A 12,663-nucleotide genomic window follows, 5' to 3' on the forward strand; every position below is an offset into this window, starting at 1 on the left:
AACTACGTGGCCCTGCACATGGTAATGCATTCTAATGAGTGTTAATGCTGCCGTCCAGGCAAGGGGAGCTGCAATGGGCCTGCCTCCTTCAGCTCAGCCCTATTACATCAGAGGCCAGCTCCATCCTGATGACTTTATGATACATTAGAAAATTGCTAATGCTAAATTGCAGCCCCAGTGAGCACGGGACCTGATGCCAAGGCTTTTGGAAAGAATGAGTTTTTCTCATAGATGCTTGGAAGGTTCTGACGACTACATAAAATCGGAGACTTTAGGGATGAGGAAGAAAATTGAAAATATATTAAGAAATCAGGAACCTGACAGGAATAAACTTAGCATGGCAGGAAGAAGCAGATTGTGCCACATAATACAGTTCACTGTTCTGGTAACGAGACACTCCATTCCCAGCACAACCCAGAGCTTACATTCGCTGGCGATATCAGGACTTTCCTGATCGTAACTCAGACAAGCCTGTCTGGGTCCTTTTCTCTTATTATGTACCATACCATATAACATAAGTCTAAAAAAACACATTAAGGCCTTTTGTAAAAATATTTTTTAAAAAGTTTTATAGCTTATTGGAACATATTACCAAATTTCCAATTACTCTGTCATTTTAGAATACATTGTCCTGTAGTAAATAAATAATGAAATAGGTTACATCACAATGTCATTCTGTTTATAAATAGAACGGGAGTGTTTTTAGATTGTTCTTTCCAAGTGATATGACATGTCTGTAGCAATTACAACCACATGTTAGGATTTCAGTTGTTTGCCAGTTACCCCTGAGGATCACTCGTACCATTTTAGAAAGCTTAGCTGTTTGATATGTTAATTACCAGTTAATAAGTTACTCCTTTCAGTCCCCAACAGCTATTCTTATCACGCTGGAGAGAGCACTGTCATGTGGGTGCGAGAGACACTGTGTCTGAATAGAATTTGCAGTTTATAGAATGGGAACATCTGATCTTTATCAGTAAATGCATCTATGTACAGATCCAAATTTGCATGAGGTATGCTTTTGGAATAGGGTTTTCCAGCTTCATTCTACAGGTCAACTGAGACTAGTATTTTTGTGCTTTTCTGTCCTTTCTGTCCCTTCAATAATACATAGTCACCTCCTACCCCAAACAGGATTGGTTCCCTTATTATCTTAATCTTGCAAATTCCCAATTTGGGCTTCTGATAAACCTTCAGTAAGACTGGAATAATGAAATCATTAAATGCAGGGGGAGTCAGGGGCCTTAGAGATCTCTGGGCTTGGTGGTCCAAGGCTCTGTCTGGCCTCATACAGCTTCAGAATCCACCAGAGGTGACTGGCAGGCTGTCAGTCTGTTTGTCTGTCTGGGCACTAGTTACCACAGCATACGAGACTTGGCTGAGCCTTGACCAATTCAGGCTTGAATCCTTGTTCAGCCATGTACCAGTGTTGTGATCTGGGGAAAGACAACATCCTCTCTGACTCACAGGTCAGACTTTGAACTCTGTATGTATATGCATCTATGTTCATAGTTCCCTCATCAGTAAAATGGGTCTAATAAGAAAAATCACCTGAGACGTGTATTATGAAAATTAAATGTGTTAATTCACGTACTTAGCTCAATGCACTGCAGATAATTAATTGTATAAAGGTTATCTCAGATGTTGACAGTGATGCTTATCCACAAGTCAGGAACAATGATGAAGGATGAGGATTAAGAGATGCTACCTGTGAAAGCCCGTAATATACTGCTTGATTCACGGTTGGCTTTGGATAAAGGGTTGTTATACAACTTGAAAAATACATAAGTAAATAAAAAGAAAAAAACACGGAAGAGTCCATAGTCTCTTAACCTAAATGTTCACTGCTAAATTTTGAGAGCTATCAAGACACAGAGACCCATCCTAATCATGGGCAAACCTACAGTTTAAGCGTGGAAAACCCCCCATGGTTTGCATTTTTTCTTTTTACATAAAACTTATACTGTAGGAATTCCTTCAGATGGGCTATGAGAGACAGTGTCTGAATAGAATTTGCAGTTTATAGAAGTTTGCACATCTGATCTTTATCAGTAAATGCATCTATTTACAGATCAGAATTTGCATGGGGTATGCATGCTGAGTGTTTTTTTAAAAGACCATTTTTGGTGATTGCATTTTGTTTGTAGTATGGATAGAAGTGTGTATATGTCATCCTTAGCCATTAAATTTATATTGGATACTCATTCTCACTAGCACTGTATTTCACTGTTCTTAGTACACGGCTGCAGTGCGCCTTAGTGTAATTAACTGTTTGCATCTTTGTTTACTTAGGTTAGATGCCTACCTGTATAATTATGGGATAAAAGGAAATGGATTTTCTTTCTTTTTTTTTTTTTTTCTTCTTTGCTATTTTTTTTTTTTTTTAATTTATTGTTCGGGATTCATTGAGGGTACAAGAAACCAGGTTACACTGATTGCATTTGGTAGGTAAAGTCCCTCTTACAATCGTGTCTTGCCCCCAAAAGGTGTTGGGGTGGGGGAAATGGATTTTCTTTCTTTCTTTCTTTCTTTTTTTTTTTTTTTAATAAAAGTCCTCGGCGCTCAACGTGCAGCCCATGGCGGCGGCGGGAGAGGGGACCAGGCCCGGGCTCACTCGCACACCGCAGAAACTTGGTTTGGCTCGCCTAGCTCAGACAGCCTCTACTGTTGGGCGGCGGCCCTCTCCGTCAGCTCCCCTAGCACCAGGGAACCGGATATCCCGAAATGGATTTTCTTAAGGAAGTTGACACAATATGGCAAATTGTACCCCATAAAGGAATACAATCCCACAAGAAGCATATGATTAGTGAACTGTTTTTTAAAATTAAAAATACAATTCAGAGCACTGGGCTCATTACATAGAAACATTTATCCTTTGGTATGTCTTGAGATGTTTGCTCTGGTTGGTTAAATTTTCTGGTTAATAGAGGGGTACCAACTATACCAGCCACAAATTTTTAATCTTTGAATAATTAGAAGAGACTTTTGCTGGGTGTCTCAGCTACCACTACAAATTTTATAGATTACATTTATAGCAGAGTGCCTGTTAGTAAGAAAGCTTTTCTTCTGACAGAGTGTCAAAGAAGTATGATTTGTTAGTTTTCGTTCCCTTGTCAAATTGATGTGGCTGTGGATGTGTCCGGGTGAAGAAAGGAAGACAGGAAGACGAGAGCTATAGTGGACTATTGTCGCTCAGCCACTCACACCGTGTCATTTCACTCCATCCCCACGGAAGCCATGTGAAAGGGTATGATTAGACCCATTCTACAGATGTTGAATTGAGGCTTAGAGAGTTTACGAAACTTCTGAAGGCCACACAGTTGATAAAAGGTATAATGGGGATGGGTGTGGTGGCTCACTCCTGTAATGTCAGCATTTTGGGAGGCCGAGGTAGTAGGATTGCTTGAGCCTAGGAGTTGAACAACAGCCTGCACAGTATAGTGAGACCCCATCAATAAAAAAAAAAAAAAAAATTAGTCAGGCATGGTGGTGTACACCTGTAGTCCTAGCTACTTGGGAGGCTGAGGCAGGAGGATCACTTGATCCTAGGAGTTGAAGTTTGCAGTGAGATATGATCATGCCATTGCACTCCAGCCTGTGTGACAGAGGAAGACCTTGTCTCAATGAAAGGGGTGTAATGGGTATCAAATTCTGGCATTTTTGGTTCCAAATTCTCTTTCATTTTCCTCCACTGAGCTGCCTCCCCAGGACCATTTCTGCAGAGGAACCATTCATTGTGTGGCCCAGCTATGTCCTGAGAAGGTCTTATTGATTGCAAGCGGGGGTAGTGTGGGGTTGATTACAAGGTAGGGGAATGGGCGTGGGGGTGGGGGTAGGAAATGGAATGGCAACCCGAGGATGGTGTTGCGCTGGGAGCCTGTTGCCATGCTGGGGGGAGAGAGTTTATAGCCACCACCTACTAGAAGGAAAGGCATACGCTGGTGTTGTGGTCTGAGCAGGTCCCCATCCTTTCATGTTGTAAGCTGAGACTTGAACAAAATACTGTTGGCCCTGCAAAGCATGGAAATAGAATGATGCATCAGGCATTTTATTTCATCATTTTACTCAGGACATAGAACTCCATGTTTGATTAACTTCATCCCTTTGGAACTCCACTGCCCATGCTTTCTGCTTTCTAGCTTTCCTTTACTATTGTGCTTATCTTAGTAACAATATATGAGGTGCCTTCTTAGTATCTGTATACTTTCTTTTTTAAAAAATTGGAATATCATAGTTGCCTTCCCTGACCTCTTCCAAAATTATACATATCAATTTTTAAAAGTCACACAGTTCTACAAGTTTTACCCCAAACAGCAATCCTCCACCCTTACCTCTCTCTCCTTATTTTTCCCTCTCCAGAGGCAATAAACATCATCTCCTTTAGCTAATCAAGTTGCTTTAGAAAATTAACAAGTTATAATGAGTATCTTTTCAGATTTGTGCCTTAAAGACCTGCCTTACTCTTTCAGTGGCCGTACAGTACTTCACTGTGAGCAAATACCATCATTTATTTAACTGATCTCTCACCAGTGAATACTTAGGTTGTGCCCACATTCTGTGCCACAATCAAATAGTGCTGCGACAATTATTTTTTACTCAGATGTTCACACATTTTTTTAAAGTAACTCTTTGGGTGTGACTTTAATTTTGAAATCATTATTAAAACAGTGGCTTATATTCTTTAATGCCTTTTTATGACATTACGAATTAAAGAGTTGATTTTGTTTGCTGATAACCTTTTAAAATGTTTTGCTTTGAGAAGGTTTTCTTTCTTTCTTTTTTTTTTTTGATAAACCTCAAAGGGCATTTGAGAAAGAAGTAGTTGATGAAACATTGCTCATAAAAAATTATAAAATGGTGTTTGAAATTAAAATAGTACGTCTTTGTGGACAAGAGCCTTTGCTAGGGATTTAAGAAGATCGACCTCACCATATCATGAAGTTAACTTTTTTAACATTGAAAATGGGTCTGTACACACCTTGAGGTTGCAGAGATTGTGTGGAAGTGTAAATCTGCCTTTAGAATTTTATATGATTAGAAGAGGGTCTCCTATGCTCTTACTGCATGGTCAAGTGGAAAAACTTAATCCCTATAGAATTAGTTCAGATACCAGAGAAACTTTTTATGGGGAATTTTCCATTTTTATCACCATATCGCTTTTTCTTTTAAGCAATGGACATTCCCTAGGGTTCCTCCTGGCCCTCTTCCATCCTCTGAGCCATAGGGTTGGAATCAGTCTTCTGCTGATAGCATCTCCGGGGGCCAACCACTCAGGGGTTTGTTTGCTCTGGTAATCCACAGTTCTGGCCCCTGGTATAGATGTGTGATTAGAACTAGAAGTCAGGATTCTGTGGTGGTTACCTAACTACCAAGAATTCTATTAGAATAAACTGCTTGGCACTTGAAAAGATGTAACCTAATGCATCTTTAATGCTGGGTTTCAGGATTATACATTACAGATGGTTATTTTAATCGATTAACCTTTAAGAAAACATCAACAACACAATAATTCTTCCATCTCTTCCATGTGAAGTCTAAGATCGTACTTATTTGAATTGGACTGAAAAAATAGAGACTTGAGTTTACATTAAAAAGACGTTGAAAAAATATATATTTTTAATCTTTTGCACTTCAGCTGTTTTAGGAATTACAATGTTCGTCCCAGTTTGAACTGATTTGCAAAGTGTTTTTATTTTTTGCATTTTGTATGCTCACTTGGTTCACTATTCTATAAATAATTAATGTTTGAGTTTAGATTGGTTAAACAAATAACTACAGTTTGTTCCAGTTTTTCATTCACAGTTTAAATTGGATTAGATTACTGAGAAATGTAACTCCACCATATACGGTTTCTTTTTGTGAAAGCGTATTTAGACAGATTTTTTTTTTTTTTTTTAATCAAGGGGAAAGGATTTCTTTCAGGAAACTGTGTGACTGCAATTGATGACTGATCTCAACTGAGGCTGAGGCTGAGGCTGTGGGAGTGAGGGTGAGATGTGGCTGTTATTTTTACCATCAGACAGGGAATCAGAATTGGATCTCTCAGAGCCTTTGATCCTTCCCCCCACCCAAAGATTAGATTGTGATCCAGAAAGCAGCCGCTTGCAAGGCTTGCATGGGGCCGGTCTTTTTTCTGATCTCCTTGGAACATAGCAGTTTACAAAGCGATTCATGCTGTCTGTTCAGTCCTTTGTGAAGTTCAGATTATGGATACCAGACATATCACACTTAATGAGTGGCAGTTGTTGCCAGAGGACTGGGCGTTGGTTGTTGCTCCCAGAATAGGCATTTGCTACCGATGTCCCAGCACAGACATTCGTGACAAAGAAATGGGAAGTGTACTTGGGGAACATGTACCGTTGTAAGTCCTGTGATGGTACATCTCAGGGTCTGGAGGTTATCCAAGATGATTTCTCCAGCCAAAGGAGAAAAGTCTTTTGACATGCTCCATTCCACTGGAGGGAGGGAGGGAGAGAATAACATTCAGTCATCATATCAAGAAGCTCCATAGTAATTCTAGCACATAATCCTCTCAACATCCATAAGTTTACCCTGCTTTACATCCGTTGGCACATCTAACACTGACGTTGCTTGGGTGTCAAGTCAATCTCCAAGTTTACAATTATTTTGTACAAGAAGAATAAAAAAAAAAGAACATATGAGTTTTTGACCCTTGATAGATATTTTTTATGTGATGTTCTTAATGCGAGATAAAATTTATATCAAATATATTGCTCATGAGGCCATTGCAAGATAAAGCCACATTGTATGTGTGTATGCACACACGCTCAGGCACATTGTAAGTGGCTGTTCATTGTATGCAGAAGATGAATTATTTACTGCATGTAAGATGGGGAGGGTCCATTAGGGCTTTATGTTTTATTCCATCTCCTAGTCTAGTTTCTGCTTCACCAACCTGAAAATGCTCTCTTAAAATCTCGGTGATTTTTCTCCTCTCAAATACAGAAGCCAGCTTTCATTACCTCAGACACCTCCCTCTGAAAACCTTCTCCTCTCCCAGCGTCTCAAGTCTCCTTCTCTCCTTCTCCTCCCTGATACCTTCTTCCAAGCTTTATCTTTGGTTTCTCTTCTGCCCTACGATCTGGGGTTCGGAGCTGGCCTGTTCAATGCTCCCCTCTGCTGACAACCTGAAGGTGGGTGTTTATTCCCAGTTAAATCATCCCAATTCTAACACCTCATTTTACTGGGAGAACATAGCCTTTCACCACGTTTTCCACTGGTCCAGGAAAGACAAATTGTGCATCATTGGTTAAAACATGTCTGAAGTAACAGTTTACACACGGTGGTGTTTGAGCAAACAGAAAGGAAGCAGGAATTTAAGGAGATTAAAGGCCCCCACGTTTCTCAACTTCTAGATGCTAAGCTGTATTTCTTAAGATTTGGTTATATTCTCTCTGACACTTTACTACTTGAAAATCAAACCAAACCCTCCCTGAATCCCACCGCACCCCTGCACAATCACACAGTCCCTTTGCTTTGGGATGGCTCTTCTTGCACTGTTCCCTCCTCTTCAGAACACGCCTGGGAACTGGCTCGGTTCTCTCACTTTCTTGAAACGGCTCTCCTAAAATTCCTCACGCTCTCATAATCTACAACAGCCTCTCCTTGGGAAGCCCCATCGTGTCTGGCCTTCCCCACTTCTTGCAACTTTCTTCTCCCCCTGGATTTGGCTGTGCTTTCTCTTCTCCTTCTCTTACCCTTTAACTGCTCTTTCTGGGCTGACCCCTGCCCTTGTCCCCCTCCCCTCGATGTGATGTCCCTTGGGGGTTTGTGTTTGGCTCTTTTGTTTACTCCGCACACTTGCCTCTCATGTTGACTTCATCCACATCTATGGCTCCAGCTATGATTCCAGGTCTAGCATCCCTCTTGAGTTCTAGCTTCTTCCCGTAATTTTCCATTTGAGTACCTCCCACTCATTTCAGTGTCTCCTAAGTACTTCTCTTTACCAAAGTACATTTCTTGTCTTGTTTTCTCAACTGTAGTTCATGGTACTGCCCTGTATCCACTCACCCAATCCAAAATCTCCACACATCCCTGCCTCCTCTTTCTGCCCAATTCCTCACCATCAGCTGATCACCAAACCCAGTAGTTTTCACTTCTAAACCATCTCCTCTCAGTTCCCCTCTCCCCTGACCCTGTGATGATTCTGGAGCAGACCCCCGGGAATATGACGTAGCTGCTTCTCAGTGGATTTTTCTTCTTGTCTCCTCATCCTTACACATAATCCTTTAACTATAGCCTGAATTATGGTGAAAAAATTACAGATCTAAGGACTTTATTCTCATATCTCAAATCTTTTCATAAGGTCCAGTTGCTTTAAACATATAATGAAATCTTAAGAAGACCTTTAAGGACCTTCATAGTTGGTCCCAACTTGACGCTACTATCTTCATGTCATCAGCCAGAAGAAAGACTTTATCTGATGAGTCCCTGTGATTCCTGTATCTGATTATTCTGTGTACTTTCTTGCTTCTCCATCTCTAGTTTATCTTCCAAACTCGACTAAGTTTTTAATCCCTAGCAAAGTCAACTCTAAATTCCTCAGGAGTAATTAATTCAATAGACCCATTTTTGTGTTTCTAAAGCCCTTTCTTTATATAAAAACAAGATTTATCACACTGTATTATGTTTTACAATATGTGACCCTTTCTTTTGTGTTAGATCATGAGACAGTGAGAATAGGAAAAGTATCATTCACTTTTCTTTTTTCCCTGTTACCTGGATCTGTGCGTGGTGCATGGAGAGTGCTTACTAGGCATTTACAAATGAAATACCTGCATATGTATACACTCACACACACTCTCACAGAATTAGGCTGGGTTTTCCAACATGGAGATATTTTTCTTCCACAGGAATCTTCTCCTTTTCTTGCCACTTGCTCTTTGAAGCTCTCAGGAATGTTATAATATCTAATCAGAATCAAATGACTGAGATTATATATTAACTCTCTCATCAGGCTTCTACCTCCTTACAAATATATATTCTAAAACACATGTCTATGTGTTATATATGTACATAATTTTTCAATTTTTTTTATTCCAGTTAAGAGCTACTAGCTCTTGAAGGAGCCAAGAATCTGAAAGTGAAATCAGGGAGGATTTGTAATCAGAGAACAATGTTACACCTCATTGTAGGAAAAAAGGGAATGATGGAGGAAGTTATGGCAAACAAAACAAAACAAAAATGAATAGCAAGTGTGTAAGACATCTAGAAAGGGCAAAGACAATAGGAAAGTTCTGTGCCATCGAGACAAGCATGTCTGATGGCTGTGGGGAGCCCCACACGGCAGGTTGGGAATCATAGGTGGTGACTCCAGGCTGAGAAGTCAGGATGACTTCCCCAGAAGAAGAACAAAGGCTTAGTGGGAATGAAACCAGATTATTTGGCAAGTGACTAATGACAAGTTGCTCAAAGCTAACAATTCTTAAAGTTTCTGAAGAAACCACAATTTATTTTTGAAATTGTTCATGTTATTGAAATGTGTTTCACAAAGCATGTTCAGGTGGGAAAGGGGGCTGAACTTGTTGAAAAACAGAACAAAAATAGAAGCAAGTTTGTAAGGAAATGTGATTCTGTTTTTGAAGTTAATAGCATGTTTTAAGTAGTTTAGTCCAATTAGCTCTTATAACACTTCTGAGTTTCAAAGGGGAATGGACTAGAGAAAAATTTACATCAAAGGAAAAAATTCTCCATGTTGGAATGGCCAGTCGATTTTGGGACAACTTTTTCCCTCCAAAGTTGGTGGACTCCTTTTGGCATGAAGCCATATAGAGAAAGAAAAGGAATTTCTGGTAATTTAAAAAACTAGGAGGGGCTGGGTATGGTGGCTCATGCCTATAATCCCAGTATTTTGGGAGGCTGAGAGGCAGGAGGATTGCTAGAGGCCAGGAGTTTGGGATCAGCCTGGGCAACACATTGAGACCCTATCTCTACAAAACAAATTAGCTGGCTGTGGTGGTGCATACCTATAGTCCTAGCTATTCAGGAAGCTTAGGTGGGAGGACCAATGAGCCCAGGAGTTTGAGGCTACAGTGAGCTATGATTGTGTGATTGTGCCACTGCACTATTTCAGCCTGGGCAACAGAGTGAGATATTGTCTCTTAAAAAAAAAAAAAAAATGAACAAAGAGGAAAACAGACTAAGCAGGAGCAGAAGCAGGAGTCACTCTGAGAGCAACTGGGAATTCTAAGAAGCCAACTTATCATGGTCTTTCCAGAAAGCCATACGTAGGTAGTTTGAAGACTTACTATTAAAACTTTAGAAAATCACTTATAAGCTTGCTCACTGTAAATCCCCGAAAGGCTGAAGTCATATATATGAACTTTAAAACTATATAAGACTTATAATTTTTAAGATAAAGATCAGAGAAACTGTTTCTTTTTAATTTTGGGAAATAGAAGTAGGTTTAGTCATGTGATGGCTCATAGCAGTTGAAATTAGCAAGAAAGGTACCAGACAAGGCCTACGTGTTAGTATTGCTTACAATTTGGCTATGGCTCAAACTGTAATTCACTATATTTATATCAAATAACTATGAATACTTTAAATGGGATTCTTTGTTATTTTAAAAAATATTGCATTTTTATATCAGTTTCAGAAATGTAGTCATTTGGCTAGGAAAATTCTAGCTGAACACCACCATTCCTTGATGGCAGCTATATAAAACACAGGCCAAAAGCTTCAGAAGAAAAAGAGCTCCTGAAGTCTGGCCCTGTCCCCCTGAAGTCTATGATGTGATGGGAAATGTCATAGATCCAGTACCAAGAGTAGAATATTCATGACTCAAAGTGTTGGGGTACAGCAACAGAGAATACGTTCTAAAGCTTAGGTAAATTTCAAGGCTTATGGTGTGGACTACAGTGATTCATATATCTTGCTTTAGCTGATAACACTCTTTAAGTTTCAGGCCAATTTTTTGACAGGTGAAGACTATACAAAAATGAAAACATAAAGAAAAGACACTCAGCCATGTCCAATTAATTTCTATTCAATTATTTAAAAAACAAACAAACACAAAACGTACTATTCTGTAGATTTTCCTTAAAATCTCAAATGCCTTGAAGCCCGGAGTTATTTTATCCATTCACACACTGGGAGAGTAGACTGTAAAAGTTCTATTCTCTCGTCTTGCCCCAGCCTCACCCAAACCCTCTAGCTAGCCTCATCATGCATTGTTTACGCTGTTTTCTTCCTCGGTATACTGTCCTCTTCTCAAGAAACTTCTACCCTTTCATTCAAACAGGCCTGGTTCAAAGTCCCTTTCTTCATAGCTTTCCTGGGCTTCCCTTTGGCAGTTTCCCCAAAGCAATTACGTCTTGATCACTGCAGTTACTTTGTTGTTTTGTATTTTTTTTAAAGAAATTTATCTTGTCTGTGACCTATCGGCTTACTACCACTTTTTAAAAAACGCCCTTCCGGGCACCCTGCGCAGTGTAGGTGGTCAGTTATGCTGGGTGAATTGAAAACTTGATTCTTGACTTTGGAATGCTTAAAGTCTGACGTGGCTAGAGAGCTGATGCTAGTACACATAAGAGAACTGTGTCTGAACAAGGAAACTGTAGTAAAAAAGAGAGTGGAAGTGGACTATGCTCTTCAGTTAGTGGTTGAGATGGAATTAATTCCTGGCCTCCAGATTCCCAGCACCCTGGACTCTTCCCTTGTCCATGCAGCCTCTCAGAAACCAAAAACTAAAAGTGTATTTCGTATTCCCTATCAGCTCTTCGATGGAACCAAAACAGCATTCTTTTTGGCCGCACTCACCCTGGCGCCTTAGCTAATGAACGGAATTTGGCTAGACTGCCCAGCCCAGCACCAGAGCATTATGAAATCTTCCCCCATCCATCTAATTGTGCAGTTTCTAACCTTTCAGGCCAACCCTAGCATGAGAGGAAGAGAGAGGGAGAGAAGGATGTGCTGAGAAGCCCAGACAGAGATCAAACACAGTCATTTCTAGAGCTGAGAAGAAGAGGGTTGCTGAAGTACGAGCCCGTTCAACACTTGTGGGTTTTAAATCAGGAACTGACGTGAAGACTCGGATCTAGGAATTCTGTTTAGCACTGGCAACATACGAGGTCAGAGCTGCTTGCATTTTTTACTTTAAATTCCCTGGGTAGTCTTAGGAGCAGAGGCATGCATTACTTTCAAACAAGAATCTTTACTGTTTGCATAGCACATAGTCATCCAGTTAATTAGAAAAACATTTTTTTCCCAAATTAGATTTCCCTAGGAAAACAATGATTTAAATTAAGGGCAAAAGGCTTCCCTCCCTTCTCTTTTTCTTTTCTGACACCAGAAAAGCATTCTTGCATTCACTACTTCTAGAAGATTAAAAGCAAAGTTGGAATTGGAGGACCATATATATTTATTGTCAGTCATATGTGGCCATTTGCGTATATTGTGTACTTTCTTAGTTTTATTTATCATATGTTAGAACTACTCACAGATACAGGTAGGGAGGAGAGATGGCTAAATGCTCAGGTTTTTGAGAAGTTGACAAAAAGGAACCACAAAAAGTCTCCTCTACAGTCTGAACCATTTGCATCTTAATTGCCCTCCTAATAGTTACTATATTATGGCTCTTAGCTAAATTTATACTTTCTCTGAATACCCTTGGATTTCTAAATAATTACCATTTTTAGTATT

General features: G+C 39.9%; 1 protein-coding gene across 1 annotated transcript in view; it reads right to left on the reverse strand.

Moving 5' to 3' along the window:
- ANKFN1 (ankyrin repeat and fibronectin type III domain containing 1) overlaps positions 1 to 12,663 on the reverse strand; it is a 434,680-nt gene that overhangs the window by 66,556 nt on the left and 355,461 nt on the right. The window contains exons 8-9 of the mRNA XM_053570655.1: positions 6,358 to 6,455; positions 3,921 to 4,011 (exon numbers count right to left, since the gene is read on the reverse strand). Coding sequence (XP_053426630.1) covers positions 3,921 to 4,011; positions 6,358 to 6,455 — 189 coding nt within the window. The remainder of the gene's footprint in view (positions 1 to 3,920; positions 4,012 to 6,357; positions 6,456 to 12,663) is intronic.

This window comes from Nycticebus coucang, chromosome 18 (genome assembly GCF_027406575.1).
Source record: "Nycticebus coucang isolate mNycCou1 chromosome 18, mNycCou1.pri, whole genome shotgun sequence".
Lineage (NCBI taxonomy): Eukaryota > Metazoa > Chordata > Mammalia > Primates > Lorisidae > Nycticebus > Nycticebus coucang.